This window comes from Corvus cornix, chromosome 26, assembly GCF_000738735.6.
Source record: "Corvus cornix cornix isolate S_Up_H32 chromosome 26, ASM73873v5, whole genome shotgun sequence".
NCBI lineage: Eukaryota > Metazoa > Chordata > Aves > Passeriformes > Corvidae > Corvus > Corvus cornix.
The window spans coordinates 1302857-1321788 of NC_046354.1; the positions used below are offsets into that span (position 1 = coordinate 1302857).

At 53.0% G+C, this 18932-nt stretch overlaps 2 protein-coding genes across 3 annotated transcripts in view; both read right to left on the bottom strand.

Annotated features, from left to right (window-relative positions):
* Nucleotides 1-18932, bottom strand: part of LOC104692504 — a 59478-nt gene that overhangs the window by 25480 nt on the left and 15066 nt on the right. Inside the window, 21 exon segments of the mRNA XM_039565552.1 lie at nucleotides 71-313; nucleotides 2003-2214; nucleotides 3109-3204; nucleotides 3463-3558; nucleotides 3769-3996; nucleotides 4225-4335; nucleotides 4502-4565; nucleotides 4672-4698; nucleotides 4798-4857; nucleotides 5233-5427; nucleotides 5687-5772; nucleotides 5940-6036; nucleotides 6242-6433; nucleotides 6942-7133; nucleotides 8635-8896; nucleotides 9366-9439; nucleotides 13106-13243; nucleotides 13744-13826; nucleotides 15449-15548; nucleotides 16188-16379; nucleotides 16808-16996. Of these exon segments, the coding sequence (XP_039421486.1) occupies nucleotides 71-313; nucleotides 2003-2214; nucleotides 3109-3204; nucleotides 3463-3558; nucleotides 3769-3996; nucleotides 4225-4335; nucleotides 4502-4565; nucleotides 4672-4698; nucleotides 4798-4857; nucleotides 5233-5427; nucleotides 5687-5772; nucleotides 5940-6036; nucleotides 6242-6433; nucleotides 6942-7133; nucleotides 8635-8896; nucleotides 9366-9439; nucleotides 13106-13243; nucleotides 13744-13826; nucleotides 15449-15548; nucleotides 16188-16379; nucleotides 16808-16996 (2937 nt within the window).
* CD55 (CD55 molecule (Cromer blood group)) lies at nucleotides 10813-17726 on the bottom strand. Of its 2 annotated transcripts, none has more exons than XM_019288901.2 (11): nucleotides 17236-17726; nucleotides 16808-16996; nucleotides 16188-16379; nucleotides 15449-15548; nucleotides 13744-13826; nucleotides 13049-13243; nucleotides 12533-12592; nucleotides 12293-12421; nucleotides 12018-12194; nucleotides 11604-11699; nucleotides 10813-11189 (listed from the first exon to the last, which is right to left on the bottom strand). In XM_019288901.2, exons 1-10 carry the CDS (start codon nucleotides 17354-17356, stop codon nucleotides 11620-11622), a joined length of 1326 nt encoding a protein of 441 aa, XP_019144446.2. In that variant the 5' UTR covers nucleotides 17357-17726; the 3' UTR covers nucleotides 10813-11189; nucleotides 11604-11619. The 2 variants fall into 2 exon arrangements, with proteins under 2 accessions (XP_019144446.2, XP_019144445.2); XM_019288900.2 differs by having other exon boundaries at nucleotides 10813-11192; nucleotides 17236-17725.

Sequence of the window (18932 nt, forward strand, 5' to 3'; positions counted from 1 at the left end):
GGTCCATCCCGCGGAGCCCCATCCCCAAGTCCCCCCGTGTCCAGCCCCTGTCCCCCCGTGTCCCGCTCACCCGCGGCTCCGGGCAGCGCCAGCAGCAGCGCGCAGAGCCAGCGCAGCGCCATGGCCGGGGCCGCTCCCGGGGCCGGTGCTGGCTCCGCGGGATGCGCAGGGATGCGGAGCGCGGCTCGTTCCGGGACGGGCGGAGGGCGGGTCAGCCACGGATTCCCCTCGCGGCTGTTGCACGAAGAGGCGTTTTTTTCTCCGGCTACGGAGGGAGGTTTGGCTCGGCTGAGCCCCCGGGGCTGCGGGCAGGGTCCCCGGGACGGTCAGCGGGCGCAACGGCTCCTCCGCCGGTGGCCGCGGCCGCTCCCACACCGGCTCTGGCCGCTCCTACGGCGCTGCCGCTTTATATCATTGGGGAATGGCACCGCTCGACGAGCGAGGAACGGCGAACCAGGGGCGGCTGCCCGCTGGGGTCGGGGTTCCTTCCCCCCGCCCCCCGGCCCCTCCTGCCGCACCCGCCCGGTTCCAGGGAAGGAATTTATCCCCGGGCTGCGTAAGCCAGCATGCAGTGCACGCCTTCCCGTAATCAGCTCTCTGAACTCGGGGAGTGTCCGCCTTGGGAAAGTTTCCCGTTCTTCATCCTACCCTTGGAATTCAGCGCGAGGTCACCAAGGTTTCCTTGGAAGAGCCCTTGTCCTCCTGTCACGGTGCTGCACCACCCACACGTGCAGCAAAACATGCAACGCCGGGTGTGTGAATGGCCTGTGCGCTGTAAATCTGGTCACGCTCGGAAAAGCCGGGTGGCCACTGCCTCTCCCTCTCCTCTCAGCAGGACCCCACCTGCCAGCACAACCCCACGGGAATGCTCTGTATCCCAGTACGATAACAAACACAACAGCAGAGTCTGATAAGGGTCTGGCACTTTTGTTTCCCTGTGGCACTGCCCCTATTTCTCCAGAATAACCAAAACCCCAACCCAATCTCCTGCAAACACCGATAAAGCAGAAAGGTAAATGTTTCAGCTTCTGCTTTATCAATATTTTGTCCCCATAGCAAAGCAAAAGAGGAGCACAAGCTGAGCATGGAACACGTAGTTTAATTCTCTGAACACCCCGCTGCAGCTGCAGCCTGTTTTTTTAGGCAGATAAAATAAAACCAGTGCAGGAACACTCAGGGTCCACCCAGGGAAAAGGTTCTACCTGAGCAGAGCTCACACCTTCCCTGGCACATGCCCAGGTGCTGCCCAGAGTGCACACGGGCTCCCACCCAGCAGCGCTGCCCCACCTCCATCATTGCCATTCTCAGAAAAGGCCAGACATGGGACACCAGTGCAACAACAGCAATTAACTGAGCAGAAGTAATTAATGAACTTGAATACATCCGCCAAAGAATGAGACTGCAAAAGGCTTGATTAGTAACTATGAAATAAACCCCAGAGCCAGGATAGCAGTATTCCTTATTTTACATTCCTTTTATTTACAGAACAGTTTTGCTAGAAACACTGTAAATCTTGTACTTCTATCTGCACACTAGGAAAAGAACCCCAGTCAAAAAAAGTAGTTTAAAAATACAAATAAATCACATAAGATTGTGCAAAGAGGAAATTATTTTCCTAGTGGAAAGAAACGTTTACTGACTTTTTGAACTCTGGCTTTAAGAGCTGCAAAAATACTTTGTTCATACAAAAATAAACAAAAAAGTAGGTATTAAGCCAGCACAGAGCTGGGTTTGAAGTATGTTTGATTTTTCTGCTTCTTTGCCAAGTCAGGTGAAGTCAGACCCTTGACTTCAGGTCTCTTTATTGCACTAAGAACCGAACCCCTGACAGCACCAGGGATCGGTGTCAGAACTCCCCTTCCCTCCTCAGCCGCTGGATTTATCCTGCAACGGGAAACAAGCAGTAATCAGGGCGAGTCCCTCGGCCTGGGGAGGGTTTGTGGAGCCCTGGCCCCCTCCCCAGAGACCCCGGGGTGTTTGGGGTGCCCCGTGCAGCTCCTACCGTCGGGTGCCAGGCGCTGGGGCTGGCACAGGTGAGCGTGGGTGGGCACCGCGCACACGGGGCAGACGTGGCAGCCGGGGCTGTGCAGAGGGACCAGGTGGACCAGGCTCCCCTCCGCGGCCAGGGGACACACAGGGCTGCTGGATGTGTCCCCGTGGACAAGCGACAGGAGCTGCTGGTCCGTGCAGGGAGGGCAGACAGTGCCCCACGGGCTGTGGGGAGAGAGGTGAGGGTGAGTCCCAATGGGATCGTGACAGAACCTGCCCCTCTCCAAAGCACCCTGCACAGGCTCCAGCACCCACAAAAGCTGTTTTCCTTCACAATTTCACTTTTTAAACTCAAATAAGCAGTGATTCAAGAATGCAGATCTGGAACTGCTCCCCCAGGATTGGGGCCCACAGCCAGGCACTCACAAGAATAAATGAAAAAAAACCCCAAACAAACACAGCAACAAGGAGTTCACACTTCCTAAAGCCAAAGCAAGCAGATGCATGTCAAACCATGTTGGTCTGTTTTCTCCTATGAATTTGCCTCTGTCAGTGGTGACTCTCTTAAGGAAGCTTTGTGAGCCTGAGAGAACACCGGTCTCTCATGGGCAAATGTCAGAAGATAAATAAATAAACTGAGCCAATAGGCTTACCTTGCTCACGTCATCACTGCTCTGGCCCGAAACCTGACCTTGCCACAGGCAAATGAACCATACCCACAAGTGGGAAAAGCCCTGGGCAGTGGGTGAAAAGAGGCTCCTGCTGTAGGGTCTCACTTGGGCTCTTTGCTGCTTAACCAAAACCAGAGCTCCAAAGAACACAAGGCCGAGCCAGGTGAGCACAGCTGAGGGGCACAGGCTGCTTCAGAGACACCCAAGGAAACCCCACAAGCACCATCTGAATAAACCTCACCCGGTTTCACATCTCTCTGCTTGAACAGGCCCCACACTTCTGCCCTGGCACAGGGCTGGGAGCAAATGCCACCAACATTCACACACTGCCACCTATTTCTATTTTAAGTAAAGCAGTGAACTCTCAGTTTTGAGGGCACTGGGCACACACTGCGGTGCTGCTGCTGAGAGGAGCTGGACAGGAGCTGCCTGCACTGGCCACACTCACCCCTTGTCCCGCCACTCCCCCGGTGTCACAGCACTGTTGCCATCCTGGCCAGTGTGGGCACGGAGCCAGCTCTCACAGATGGGACAGATGTGGTCACTGTGGAGAAGAACCATTGAGGATGTGCACTGAGAGCATGGATGTGCCTTCCAGGCCATGCTTCTGGGGCTCGGAGCAACCTGGGATAGGGGAAGGTGTCCCCGCCCATGGCAGGGGGTGGGAAGGAGATGAGCTTTAAGGTTCCTTCCAACCCAAACCATTCCAGGATTCTCTGATAAGCACAGTTCTACTCCATTCTGAAGTGATTTTTGTCCAGGCCAACTGTGGCAACTGGGTATTTTTAGGTGGAAGACTGACCTTTTGTGGTCCATGGGCTGCTCTGCCTCACTCCACCACGGAGCAGCTTCTCCTGTGCCATCTCCCCTCAGCACATCCACAGCTTTGGCAGGAGAGCTGAATGCAGAGAGAGAGAGAGAGAGAACAACCTGAGTGTGTGGCTTTCCAAAAACACCTACTGCCCCACAGAGCCACTGCTTTCTAAATATCAAACACTTGCTGCCTCTAAAACAGCAACCTCATGAATTCCAACCACCAAACTCGCTCTCTCCACACAAAGATGCTTTCTCCCCCTTTCCCCTTGTTTTGCTTTCCATGGGCCCATACCAGGGGAGCAGGAGCAAGCCCCTGTTGATGCTGTACCTGGTGCCTGCTGCACTTGGTCTGTCCCCGTCCCCAATGCTGGGGACCGAGTAGGTGCGGGGTTTTTGGGGCTGGGAGCTCAGCCAGTCCTGGCAGGTGGTGCAGCCGCGGCGCGCGGGCTCCGAGAGAGGGGACAGGTCACTGTGGAGCTGCTCCTCACAGCTGGGACACACGTGGCAATTCCCTGTGTGGCTGTGGATGAGAGATGCAGTGGAAATCCCTCCAGAGAGCAGCCAGCAAAGCCCGAACCCTCCTGTGAGGCAGCCGGCACCCTTTGGACAGCGGGATGTTCATCGTGGTGTTTGAAAGTCAAAAACTGCTCAGAGATGTTCTGCACGGGTGTGCTCAGCACCAGTGAGACCCCTGGCTGTCGCCAGAAGTCTGACACAAGGTTTTGGGCAGGTGAACAAGCAAACCTACCAAAAATAGTAATTCCAGGGCTTGGGCTGCTTCTTCTCATGCGTTACCTCCGGGCGCATCACTGCATCCCTTCCCTTCGTCTCGTGCTTTTGTAAACTCACATCATAAGAGCTGAAGAGACAGAGAGGAGAATATTTGTAGAAAAAAAAGAAACTTAGCAACACGAAAAGATAGTGCTAACCATGCAAATGTAATGAAGGTGCAGGGCTTGAAAGGAAATAGTCACTTATCCCTAGGGAAGGTTATGATTTACGAGGGGCAGCTTAGTGTCGCTTACTGCTTCTCACTCTCTTTCCGTCTCATGATGATCCCAGCTAGAATTCCAAGGACTACTGGGGGAACTAACAAAGAAGGGAAAGGGAGAGTGAAATCAACCATTGACTCCAGGTATTTAATAGCAAACAGCTTTGGGGTAGGAAAATGTACTTTCAGTTTTAAGCTACTTACCGATGCAACTCGGAATGAGGATGCTTGCTGGGGAGGGAAACAATGAAATGGGTGTTAAAAATATGAAGCCCAAAATGTGGTGCAATTGCAGCAATTAACAGGACTTTTAAGAAATGGAGCTCTTACCCAGCCAGTAAGGGTTGTCTTCCAAAGGTTTGGTTTGGTTTGTCTCTGCTGTGGTTTTAACTAGAGAGACACAAAGGAAAAGCACTCAAAATGCTGTTTTATGTGGTGCTCAACTCGCACATAATGTACATAATCGCTCAGTGAGGAGTCAACATCACATGGGCAGGGACAGGGACCTCTTGTGATGCTCCAGGCCTTATGGACAGAGGGGATTCTGCTGTTCTACTTGGCTTTATTGCCTGGGTGTTGCTGGACACAAGATATAAATCCCTTCTAAGTTCACTCCACCAGCTTTGCAGTCACTGCTGCATTTCACACATGGTTAATTACATTTCTGCCTGTTCCTCTTGAAGGGAAAATGTAAAACCATGCCTGCTTGTGCAAGAAAAACTGCTGGGGACCGGGATGGTTGTGAGGAGAGGGATGAGTGCTCACCCCGGCACTCGGGAGGGGCCCCGCTCCAGGTGCCGTGGGTCCCGTTCTCCGTGGTGCAGCTCAGGGTGTCCTGTCCCACGAGCTCCAGCCCCGGCTCGCACGTGTAGGTTGTGACGGAGCCGAACACAAACTCCTCCGAGCTGTTACCACTGTGCTGCCCGTGGGGGATGGCTGGAGGAGGAGGACAGGAAATAGCTGTGGGAGGAAGAGAAAAGAGTTCAGGAGGTGACCCCTGGGATGCTCTTCTCAGCAGCCTGAGGGGACGCTGCTTCTGTCAGGCTTTCACAGGCAGAAGGCAGCAGTGATGCTCCCGGGGAGTCCCTGCTTTGTGACAGCAGCTCTCCCCTTGTGGGGATGCTGACCTGACTTCACTCAGTGAAGTAAACCAAAAAAGGAGCATTTCTGGGTTGGAATATTTGGTATTTCCAGTCAAGCACTGGGCAACTTCACTTACCCTGACAAGCTGGAAGAGGACTCCAGGCAGCTTTGTTTCCCTGTAGGAGACACCTGATGAAAGGTGATGCTCCCTCTAATCTGTACCTGCAGGAGCAAAAGGCACATCCCAAAATCAGCTTGTTGTCACCAGCCAAGAATGTGCCACAAGGGGTGCTGAGGACTCGGTATGGGCAGAGCCCCACGTCCCAGTTCACACCCCAGTGACTCTGGCTGCGCAACTGGGATGCAGTGGGCAGCGGCTTCACACTCACCCACGGTCACAAACCACCTTGGCTCTTGCACCCAGCAGGTGATCATCTGCAATAATTTGGCCGTGTTCTGGATTGGCTGGAATACCACAAGATTTCTCTAAAAAAGAGTAAGATTATCCTTAGGACACTGTGAGGCTGGGAAAAACCCCACAGACTTAATTTCCATGGCAGTACGGCAATGTCAAACCAGGCAGTTAATGGCATTTCATGTTAAATGGCATTAGAAAAGAGCAATATTAAAATACAGATGTGGCATTTGGAACAGAGTGCTGGAGAAAGTGAAATGACACGGAGACACTCACTCTGACACAGCTCAGGAACTTTTGTCCACGTTAAGTTGTCCAGACAGGTGCTGGTGGGGGACTGGTCTGTGGTGTTTTCATAGCCCAGGCGACAGATGTACCTCACCGTGGTATTAACGGCGTAGAAGTTCTGCCTTTGATCTTGTGGTGATATCCCAGCAAATGGCACGGATGGCGGTCGGGGACAGCTGCCTGGCAGCCACAGAGACAACAGAAACACAGCAAAAATAACAATATTTAGCTTTCAACTATGAACATAAATCCGAGCGATAACGCACGAGCCTCACTAAGAACATGGGTGCCCCAAACAGTGCCCTCCTCCCTGGCCTCTTCCACCAGGGAATTCTCTGAGGAGGGAAAGTGCAGCCAATTCTCACTGTAGAAGTTTCCAAGTCCCTAAAGCCAAACCTCCACCCTTGTTTAGCCCTTTGGTCACTCAGTGCTTCGCCCCTGCAGTCCTTCCCCTTTTCCATGTGCTTCCCAAGCTGTTCCTCTATATTTATTAACACACAAGTGCCAGCACGGGGCTCCAACAGCCTCGGTGGCGTGTAGGAAAAAAGGGCAGCGAGAGAAGTGGCCAAACCACTTCATCCTGTGTCGCTGCAGATGAGGAAACCCCTGAGGCAGCGATTGCCAAAGCCGTGGATGTTTTCACAAGCAGCCTGCACCCTCCTTGTGTCAGAGAAAGGGAAACGCTTACGGCCACAGAACTCCAGCAGGCTGGACCACTGGGAATTTGGCAGGCAGCGGATGGTGTCAGAGAGAAAGGGGAGCTTGGTGTAACCCGGGACACAGCTGTAGGTCACCGTGGAGCCCACACTGAAGCTTTCCTGGTGTTTAGTGTCCCCTCGGGGCTCGGCGTGGCTGATATTTGGCAGCGGCCCGCAGTCCCCTGTGGGAAAATAAACGAGGATTTAGCGGGGCTTCTGCTGCTGCTTTTGTAGCCCGGGCTGGGCACACGCAGAGCCTGTGGGAACGGGCGGCACACGGAGCAGGGCACACGGAGCACACCCAGGGGCAGCGCCAGGGGCACACAGACTCGAGGTACGTGGGAACAGAGCACACAAACCCGCACAGAGCACACACGGATGTGGGTATGGGGCACACACGGAGCACACAGAAAACACACGTGGAGCACAGGGAGCACATGGAGCACGCACACAAGGATCACACATATGCACATGGATAACACACGGAGCACACACACACAAGGATAACAGAGGGAGAACACACTCATAAGGATAACACACGCTCCCATGGATAACACACGGAGCACACACTCACAAGGATCACACACGGAGCACAAACATTCTCACGGAGCACACACTCACAAGTTTCACACACATTCCCATGGATCACACACGGAGCACACACTCACAAGGATAACACACGGAGCACACACAAGGATCACACACGGAGCACACACACTCCCATGGATCACACACGGAGCACACACACTCACAAGGATCACACACGGAGCACACACTCACAAGGATCGCACACACTCAAAAGGATCACACACACTCACAAGGATCACGCACGGAGCACACACTCACAAGGATCACACATATGCACATGGATAACACACGGAGCACACACACTCCCATGGATCACACACACTCCCATGGATCACACACACTCACAAGGATCACACACGGAGCACACACACTCACAAGGATCACACACACTCCCATGGATCACACACGGAGCACACACACTCACAAGGATCACACACGGAGCACACACACTCACAAGGATCACACACACTCACAAGGATCACGCACGGAGCACACACACTCACAAGGATCACGCACGGAGCACACACACTCACAAGGATCACACACACTCCCATGGATCACACACGGAGCACACACACTCACAAGGATCACACAAGGATCACACACACTCCCATGGATCACACAAGGATCACACACACTCCCATGGATCACACACGGAGCACACACACTCACAAGGATCACGCACGGAGCACACACACTCCCATGGATCACACAAGGATCACACACACTCCCATGGATCACACACGGAGCACACACTCCCATGGATCACACACGGAGCACACACACTCACAAGGATCACACACGGAGCACACACACTCACAAGGATCACACACACTCACAAGGATCACGCACGGAGCACACACACTCACAAGGATCACACAAGGATCACACACACTCCCATGGATCACACACGGAGCACACACACTCACAAGGATCACACAAGGATCACACACACTCCCATGGATCACACACGGAGCACACACTCGCACACCCGAGCGCACGCCCGCGGACGCGCAGAGCGCTCCCGCACCCAGGGAACACCCACCCCCGGCGAGCCGGGCTCCCCGCACACCCCACCCCTCCGCAGGGGCTCACCCCAGGCCGCGGGCAGCAGCAGCAGCAGCAGCAGCAGCAGCAGCAGCAGCAGCAGCAGCGAGCAGCGGCGGCCGGAGCCCATCGCGGCCCCCCGGCACTGCCCGGGCACCGGAGCCACTCCCGCGGGGCTGGTCCGAGCTCCGCAGCCGGAGCCCCCGCCCGCCCCTCCCGGCCAGCTCAGCTCCGGGAAATCTCTGACGAAAGCCGTGTGTGAGGGGGGGAGTGGGACTGGGTGTGGAAAACGCGGTGGCCGCGGTGCCCCCTCCACCAGTCACGCCTGGCATCCCAAAGAGCGGCTCTCCGGGAACCCGCTGCCTCAGCAGCTGCTTCTCAGCGTTACTCTGCACCTTCTAAAGGTGAAGACCCCCCTCCTTCCAAAGCTGTCAAGTGGCAAAGGAAAACAAAAGACCCAAAGCAAAAACGGCAGGAAGGGGAATGGGGCCTGCCACCCCGAGGAAAGGGCAGCCAGCAGCAGCCGACCTGCACCTTCCTGCTTCCCTTTGTTATCCAGGAAACAGTGATGTTTCTGCTGAGAAGCTCAAACTTACTTCTTTTATTCTATTTTTTTAAAATTTCCATTTTATTTTCCTTTCCAGTACAATTTCATCCCCAGCAGATGTAACAAAGGCATTTGCAATGAGACGCAGCGATGTTTTCCGAAGGGAGGAATCCAGCACCTTGGATAACGTATTCCTTTAAAATACTTCCTTGTAAGCACCATAACAAATTACTTGGAGACACCTTGGCTGCGTTTTTACAGTCACTGGCCTGAACGGGGATGGGGGCTGCGTAACGCTGAAGAAATCTGTTAACAGGAAAAAAACCACACCTTAAATTCTGGGGAATTCTCCTGTATTAGCTCAGGGCAGTGACCTTGGCACGGGGCAGGAGATGCTGAAAAGTCTCTGGCAAAGGCTTCACATGATGCCCAGCCCCCGCAGGGAGTGGCTCTGCTCACAGAACCAAGGGCTTCAGCTTCAGCTCAGTAAAATCCTCTTGCTAACAGGCTGGACCCTTGAGCCGGGTTGTTTTCCTGCTTGAGGAGGAAACAGGAGACGTCTATACCACCGGCCTGGCTCAGCCCTGCCCCTCTGCACCCACATTTGCTGCCCCTTTTTTGCCCCAGGAACCGGGGGAGCACCGGCTCCTCCCACGCAGCAGCTGAGCCCCACGATAGCAGCTCCATGCCTGCCCAGCCAGCGAGGGCCACTTGCTTTATCTGGCCCGGACATCCCTCCCTGCACGGCAGGAATCAGGCCAAGCAGCTGCTGGTGGCAGAAGGACACGCTCAGGGAGCAGCCTGACCCGAGCTGGTGCAGGGCTGGGGCAGCGGAAGGTGTCCGGCAAAACCTGCCAGCAAGAACAGCGCTGGAGCTGCTCCAGGCCTCCCACAGAAACTCAGCCTCAGCTCCCAAAACCCTCTGGGACTGGCCCCTGGGTCTGCATGGGCTGAGCCACAGCTCAGGGGCTGCAGGGCTCAGGCCCAGGGTGGCTGAATGGGATTAAGGGAGGTGTAATTCCAGCTTCCTTTTCCAGACCACTTCCCAGAAACACATTCCCACACATTCCTGCATGGATTTGATTTCCTCCTTTACTACTTTTTTTTTTTTTTTTTTTGGTATAACTGAGTTTAACTTGCCCTGAATGGCATTTAGAAAATAAATGTTCAGAGTGCTGATAAGGAACTGACTGAACATCAAACCTGAACATTGCCAGGATATACCTAAAAGCTGATTCCTTGCTGAAAAAGAGAATAAAATATGACAAGGGAATAGCAGGGAGCTGAATTTACAGACTTTATAAACAACTACCATTTATCACTAAATATAAATAAAAACCCAGAAAGGCTTTGGGAGTTTTAGGTCTTTAAGGACAAAATTGGGGTAGGCAGCCAAAGGAATGAGCATGACATTTCCTGTCCCTCTGTTGCAGGGTGGCAGCACTGGGGAGGATATTTAGGAGCTGTGTTTCTGTGTCTGGGAGCGCTTGATGTGCTCACAGCATGACTGAGCTGCCTCCCTCCCTCTGGAAAGCAGAAGTGGCTCCTTTACGTTACGAGATTAGGGATGCCCGGCCCACACGTGGCTTTATCTTCCTGTGGTAGAAACCAAAACTGCAAGGAACTTTGGGGCTGATACAAGAAGCTTTTCCTAAAGGAAGGGCTTAAACCACTCAGGATACAAAGATCAAACCATTTAATAACTGGAGTACCACGGTTTCCTAAAAGAAGTCAGCTCATAACTCTGCAGGACGGGGAAATCCGTGCTTTGCTTTTCAGCCCCACTGGCAGCTGGATCCACGGCTGGAATTCCTGGGAAGTTACGGGAGCAGCTCAGTTCCCCAGGGAGGCTGGGGCTGTATTTAGGGTTTGTTGTGGCGTTGCCAGCGAGCAGAAAACCTGCGGCCCTGGAAACACAGCATCAGGCTGGGCGTGACATAGCCGGGCCCCGGAGGAACTTCTGCCGGAGGTCTGAGGGTTTCTGGGACAACGCAGCCTCTGAAACTCTGGTGGGATGAGCAGGAATCACAGCTGGAGTCACGGTGCTGGAAGGCAACTGCTGTAAGAAAAACGCAGATGGGAGGAGCAAGTATGGAAATCAGCCAATGCTTGCGGGAATAACTTCCAATCGATTTCTTGGAATGCTAAAACATCGCCATTAAAAAGTTACTTTTTATATGTGGGACAGACCTGACTGAGGTCATCCTTTATCTCAGAGCAAAGTGTAAGAGTCCTGATAAGTGTGACCATTGCATGGGGCACTTTTGGAACAGATGAGGAACAGTTAAAGATTTTCTGACTTTGACCCAAGAGACAAAAGCCAGGGATGGGCAAACTCAGCTTGACCCTGACACCAGAGAAACACTTCTCACCATCCCCCGGTTGGACACTGAGACCCTCCAGCGGGTGTTGCCCTGCTTACAATGACACAATTACAGCTCCCAGCGCGTCCCACAGAGCCAACACTCACCCTTTCATGGATGGAATCATCCTTTGCAGCAGGTGGGGAATCTGGAGGAGCAGCACCTCCGCCGTGTCCAGCTCCTCCTGGCCACCCACGACCTCCCTGTGTGGAACAAGGTTGGCATCAGCACCTCAGAGCAAGGACAGGAGCCCTGGCACTCTCAGGGCTATGTGGTACAAAGTTATCTCTTGCTTTTCAAAAGGCCCAAAAACTGAGTTAAAAAAAATAAAGAGCTGTAATAACGTGAGGGCAAGGAAGAATTGATAAATTGAAATGTATTTCAGATGAAGCAAAGCTTTTTTAGAATGGGAGGTCAGTGCAGCCAAAGCTGAGTTGTGAACCAGATGCCCAACCAGCAAAAAATATAAATTATACAGAGAAAACTTACGGAGAGCAGAACATGACAAAAACCCCACTCACTTCCATGAAATGATGCAGCTTTGGACCATTTCAAGTTTTGAAAGCAGCCGGGTTGGGGGAGGATCCCCATGTACTTTGGAGGACACATGAATCCTTTGCTGGTCCCAAAATAGGATTTTGGGGATTTGTACAAAGGTAGAACAAATCTGAACTCTGAGGCAGCCCAGCTCCTGCTCACTGAAACAGAAATATGGGGGGAAAAAAAGAAAACTCTGGGTTTAGGGCTGGGAGTAAGCAGGAAGTGCCATTGATGTCATCATCCCTCCAGGTCTGACCTGGTTTCCTGAAGAAAGAGGAAGACTGGGAGAAGGAAATGGTATTTTGGAGCGCCTTTTGATAGAGGCTGAGCTTCATCTCCCACATGGAAGTTTTCTTAGAGGGCTGGATTCCATTTCCCTGCGGACCTGAGAAAAGGAAATTCACGGGGTGAGCTTCATCGGGTGGCCTTTCGTAGAAATGTGATAGAGGAGAAAAATAAATGGGACTTGATTCAATGTCGAGTCATTTCAACTCACTTTTGGGAGGAGCTGTCCTCTCCATGTCTTGTGCTCCGAGTCTGACAGCTGAGCTTTTCTCTGGGGGACAAAGAGTGAGCATTGCTCGGGGCACTCTGCCTTCCTTGCAGAGACCGCTCCGTCCTTGCTCCAGCACTGCCTTTTCCCCCTTTAAAATTTCCTTACAAGTGACATTTGACACCTCCTGCACCTCATAACCACAGTATTTTAAGCTGATTCATCCTAAATACTGAATTAATAAGAAATACTAAATATATAAATAGTAAATATATAACTATATAAATATTCAATATTCAATATTCAATATTAAATATACAAATTTACAAATTTACAAATCTACAAATCTACAAATCTACAACATACAACATACAACATACAATATACAATATACAATATTAAACATTAAATATTAAATATTAAATACTCAATACTCAATATTCAGTATTCAATATTCAATATTCAATAGCAATAAATAATGAATAATAATAAATAATATGAATGAAATGATGAAACCACCTTTGCACTGGGGCGCGGCTCCGCTCCAGGCTCCGCTGGTTTTGTCCCTGCTCGTACAACGGATGCTCCCATTCCCGACCAGCTGGAAGTTGGGGTCACAGCTGTAGGTCACCGTGGAGTTAAAAGCAAAAATTTCAATGCCTTCCCTGTCGTGTCTCCCGTGGCTGATTGGAGGAGGTGGAGGGCAGGTAATTACTGCAGGAGAGAGGGACAATGTATGTGTGCTAAAAGCTTCGGTTTTAATAAAAATACTAAATGTTTGAGTCTAGCTAAGGTTCCTGGAGATAAACTTTGGACAGTGAAGGTGGGTAACCAGCACTAGATGGGTAAAGCACTGCTGCCTGTCTCAATTCTCTCTTGTTTGTCCCTGAAGTGTTTCTCTTCTCACACCTTTCTCCCTCCCACAACACGGCCCCAACAAATAAACAGCAGCTTGCCATGCCCTGACTCAAGATTCCTGGAAATCTCATCCCATCGCCTTCAGTCATGACAAAAATGTTGATTTTGTGGGAACAAAACTGCTGAAACTGTGTCAGCAGCAGAATGGGCCTTTCTCAGCTGCAGTGTTAGAGACAGATCAGCCACAGAATATCAGCAGAAACAATCCAAAGAGAGGTTCAGACTGGTCATGGGGATGCAGGGTCTGCTGGAGTGAAGTAAAAAGGTTTAATCTCACAATTAAAGATGAATCTCACGTTCACAAGTTGGAAGTTCGCTCCATTCAACATCGTTTCCTTTCAGCTGGCACCGGATGAAATTATTCCCAACTACTTTGTACCTAAAATACACGAGGAAAAATTCAGTGTAACTATCCAAAATCTGTGAATATTTCCCACCCACCCCCAGCATGAGTAGGATCAGGAGTGTAAAGCCAGCGGTGATGCTGACACTGCTGGTTACCAGCAGAACTCCTTCCAGGATCTGTGTTAATCTATTTTAGGAGATTCTCTGCTCTGACTCGGCATTTTCCACGGCAGGAATGGGAGAAGCTGGGGCTGGCACAGCTCTCCGGGAATGCCAGACAGCGCCGAGCTGAGGTGTGGATTCCCACACGGATTTGCTGAATCAGAGACTCCGTCCCTGCCGGTTTCCCAGCCCAGCAGTGCTGGGATTGATTCATTCTGCCGCCATCCAGGGCCTTTCCCACGCCGCTGTCACCTCCAGGACGAGGTGACGAGGGTGCAGCTCCCTGCCGAGCACACACAGCACCTCCAAAGGCTGGGGCTCAGCCCTGGCTGCTGCTCGCTGGGGTCACTGAACTGGATCTGCCAAACCCCTCGGTGCTGGTGGGGCAGGGCAGGGTCCCCAGTGTCCCCCAGTGCCACCTCCTGCCCAACACCTGCTTTGGGGTGTCAGGTGCAGCTGTTTTGCTGAAGTTTTGCCAGAAAATCAAACACCTGCACATTGTAGGGGCACTTTCTCAGCTGATAAGGTGCTTTCCCCAGAGATCCTGTGGACTTCCCATCCCTGGAAGTCTCCAAGGCCAGGTTGGATGGGGCTTGGAGCCACCTGGGCTAGTGGAAGGTGTCCCTGCCCATGGCAGGGCATGGCACTGGATGAGGTTTAAACTCTCTTCCGACCCAAACCAGTCTGGGATTCTGGGATTCAGATACATCCTTCATGTACAGCAGGGACCCGTGAGGGGCAACAGGGATCGATCCACATCTAATTAAAGTGGTTTCTGCATTGGCTTGCTGGAAGCTCGTGGATCTTGTTCTGACACCTTCCCCATCTCTGAATTACCCTCCTGTGCTAAAACCCTCAGCATCTGGACATGATGGAAATTATCTGATCTAAATTACATGAGCAACATCATCCCTCCACCCTGCTGTGGATTTCCAAAGTTTCTCTCAACCCCTTTCTCTCAAGAAGGGTGGGACATGCTGTTATTTTCTTTAATTACATCCTGAGGGAGAGAACAAACCCCTCTGCTATGTCTGGAGCTGGGCAGCACAAGTCAGATGATGCCAGGTGCATCCTGCTTGGGAGGAACACTGGCTGGAGTAGCAAGAACTTGACATTTCAGCTCAGTCCACTGCATTTGGGCCCTGATTGAAAGCAGGCAGCAGCCATGAGTCAGCTCCTGACTGATGGAAACTGTGCTTCACTGCACTTTTCCAGCTGAACTTAACTGGATTTTAAACATCCCCATGTAACTCTTTTTATTCGATACCTCTCAACTATCTTACGCTGAAATATTTTAAATAACTCGTGTTGAAGTCTAGAGTTATCCGCTGAGAGTGCAACCAGCTGGTGCTGCTGGGAATGGACACTTAAAGCTCCTCTGGGTGGCACTTGAAGGAAAAGGTGAATCCTGACCCTGGTCCCCTCCCTCCAGCTGTGTGCCACTCTGCAGCTGTGTCCCAGCCCCGCCCCGCCGTGGCAGTGCCCAGCACTCACCCATCCTCACAGAACACATCCACCCGCGCTCCCAGCTGCAGGTCCGTGAGGGGCCCCATCCTCCCCCCGGGCAGCGCTCCCGGGGCGCCGCAGGACCTCCCTGGGGGACACAAAGAAGGCTGAATGAGACATCAGACACAGGCTTAGAGGGTTATTCCCAAAGGTTCCAAAGCATTTTAGTCCATGGGCGTCACAGCCGGGCTGGCAGGAGCGAGACTCAGCTGCAGGGGAAGGTGGGGATCCCAAAAGGCTCCACACTCACAGAGGTGTTTCCATGTCAGTGGATTAGGAAGAAAGTGCTTGACTGTGAAAAAATTTTCCTGTCACATCACCAGTCTTAATATTCCATGGGGGTCACCAAGAGGATGCTTTGCCCTCATTTTGAAGTTCAGTGCTAGAATAGCAGATTGGGATTTGTCCCCTGCATGTGCCATGTCCCAGTGAAAACGCCTTTAGGATTGTAAAAAGGTTGGAAAAGACCTGTAAGCTCATCGAGTCCAACCAAACATTCCCTAACATGAAAATCAAACCACATCTGTTTATGCCAGCAGAAAAATAAAGAAAGAACATCACTGATAGTTCTGCTGTTCAGTCTTGAATAGGGATGACAAGGAATATCCACCCAGCTTTGTGCTAATGGGGCTGTTGGGATGATGACAACCAGGCTGCATTTTGGGATGCAGGTTGGGAGCAGCCAAGGCTGCTTTTTTGGGGCATGGGGTGGAGCAGAAATACTCACTCCTGCACAGCTCAGCAGCTTCTGACCACGCCAGGTTCTCGAGGCAAGTGCTGGAGGGGGAGCTCTCCGAGGTGTTCTCGTAGCCGGGCCGGCAGACGTAGCTCACGTTGGTCCCCACAGGGAAGAAATTCCTCCTCTCATCCTCCTTGGACAGGGCAGCAAACCTCAGCCTGGTCGGGGCAGCGCAGCTCCCTGGCGGCCCAGGAAAGCCGGCCTGAAAGAGCTGCCCACCAGGAGCGTGCCAAACACACCCTGGGATCACGGGAATGCTTCTGGAAAGCTCCTGGTGCTCATGGCAGGTTAATTTGGGTTCCTTACCAGGCTGCCAAACTGCTGCAGGCACCAAAGCGGGGATGGAGCGGCGTTAGGAGCCCGGGGAAGGGGTTAGTAGGACATGGGGAGCACATGCACAGGCTGGGGGGGCACAGGACCCCAGCTCCACCCCCCGACTGACCCCTCTCCCAGCCCCCGCGGCCACCAGCGGCTCCGAGGGGCAGCGGCACAGGGCAGCGGGTTTGGGGTTTGTCCCTCGGGACAGGGACGGTGCCAGCGCAGCGCAGCCCCAGGAGGGACAGGGATGTCGACCCGGGGCTGTGTTTCAGAGAAAGGAGGGTATTTACGGCCGCAGGGGTCCAGCAGCCTGGACCAGAGGTTGCCGGGCAGGCATTCCGTGGTGTCCGGCAGCCCCGGGATCTTGCGGGCGCCCTCGGCGCAGGTGAACGTCACCCTGGACCCCACCGGGAAGCTGCTGGGGTGCTCATCGCTGGATGGCCTGGAGTGGGTCATGGCAGGAGGGGGCCCACAGTCACCTGTGGCAGGAGAACACCTCCTCAGGTGAGGACCCCCTGCCCTGGCCCCTTCCCCGCCCCAGGAGGGTGGTTGGGATGGCCCAGGTGTCCCCTGTGGGGAAAGCCCCAGCCAGGGCTGGATCTGACAGCACCTAGCCATGGGTTAGTCCCCAGGCTTGGGGCTGGCATCACCCAGCCCCTGAGCAGCCAGGTGGGATCCAGGCAGGTGTCTCTGGTCCTTCCCACGGCCCCGTACTCACCACGAGCCACAGGAATGCTGAGGAGCCCCAGCACGGCCAGGAGCAGCAGAGGGTGACCAGAGGCAGCCCCGCAGGTCGGGGGGTCTGGGTGTCCCCCACATGCTGGTGCTCCAGCCCTCATTGCAGCAGTTCCTGTGCTCCTCTGCTGAGCACCGCTGCTGCCAAGGGCTGAGTGCAGAGCTGGGAGGAGATGCTCTGCAGCAGGCTCCACCAAGCCTCTGGAGCGTGGAAACCTTCCCAGAACACACACAGAGCTGAAATCTCTGTCAGGAACACGGAGAGCAGCCGGGGTGGGGACAGCTGTCACTCACAGGCTCGGGGAGAGCCTGCTGGTCCTCCTGCCCCATCAGGCTCAAGCCTTTTATTTGTCCTGAGGCTGGCAGTGAGCACTGACCAGCACAGTTTTTCCAAAACTGTGTTCCCAGAGGAGGAAGGACTCCGTTCCCGCCCCAGGCTGTGTCCAGGGTAGGAAAACACCTCCTCAGTTATTTGCTGGCAGGTATTACACCACAGATCAGCAGAGTCAGTGAAGCAAAGAAAAGCATTTTCCTTTTTGTTTATTGCCTGACTCATTAGTAATGAGGAACGGGTGTGAGCAGCATATCTGTGTCCTGATTAACCCTGTGACAAGTCCCATGTGACATCAGCCAGGGCTGCTGCTCAAACACCCTCAGATACACCCAGGATGCAACACCCAGCTTTTACCCACACTTGTGGGTGCCAAGCCTTGCACAGGGAGGAAAAAACCCCTGTCTGCAGTCCCAGGTAAGCTCAGGGTGGAGGGGACCGAGGTGTCACACTGAGAGGGTGCAGCCCTGCTTGTCTGGTGGTCAGAGAGCACTGGAGAGCAGGGATCTCTTCTCATGGCAGAACTCCTCACCTGGGGGTGGAGAAGCACAGGATGCATCCCCAAGCGCCTTTCTGTGCCAAATTAGAGACACCACCTCTTCTCTGGCTGTTGTTTAGGCTCTGGTAACAAGTAAAGCGATTTCAGTAACTTCTAAAACACACATCTGGCAGCGATGCTCGTGCAGGAGGTGAAGGCTCCTCCTTCTCCCACCCAGCCTGGGCTGATGCAGCTCCCTGAGCACCCCAGGACTCACCCAGCTGCCAGGGCTCAGCTTTCCCCCAGAACCAGCACTGGATCATGCTGGAAATCTGCCCCATTTACAGCCAACATGACAGATCACAATTCCCGCCCTGGATAAATTACCGGGAATAAGCACTGCAGCAGAGCCACAGGATCTGATCAGCATTTATTGAGGAACGGGGATTTGCTGCCTGATTCTCTGCACTTACAACTGGTTGAATTCCAACATCTATTCTCAGCATTTGCTCACCAGAAATAGGGATGTGGAGGATGAGACCAACTCAGATGTTTGGCGAGTCCAGGAACCTGTGCCCTGTTTTAAATCCAGGGATGGGGCAACAGCAGCCTTTAGAAATGCACTTCCCATGCACTGCCCTTAGCCAGACAAACAGAAATCAGGAGCTGGATGAGCAGGAAACCAGGAGGTTAAACACTTACTGCACCGCTGTTTCCAGCAGGGTGCAAATGTACACAAACCCCAGCAGAACCTTCAGAGCCAATCTCCGGACTCAGCTTCTCTGGGCTCCGCTCCCATTAGTCTCAGCTTACCACAGTTAAGGCAGTGACTTTAAAAAGCTAAATTTAATCTCTTTCTATGTCTCCTAAT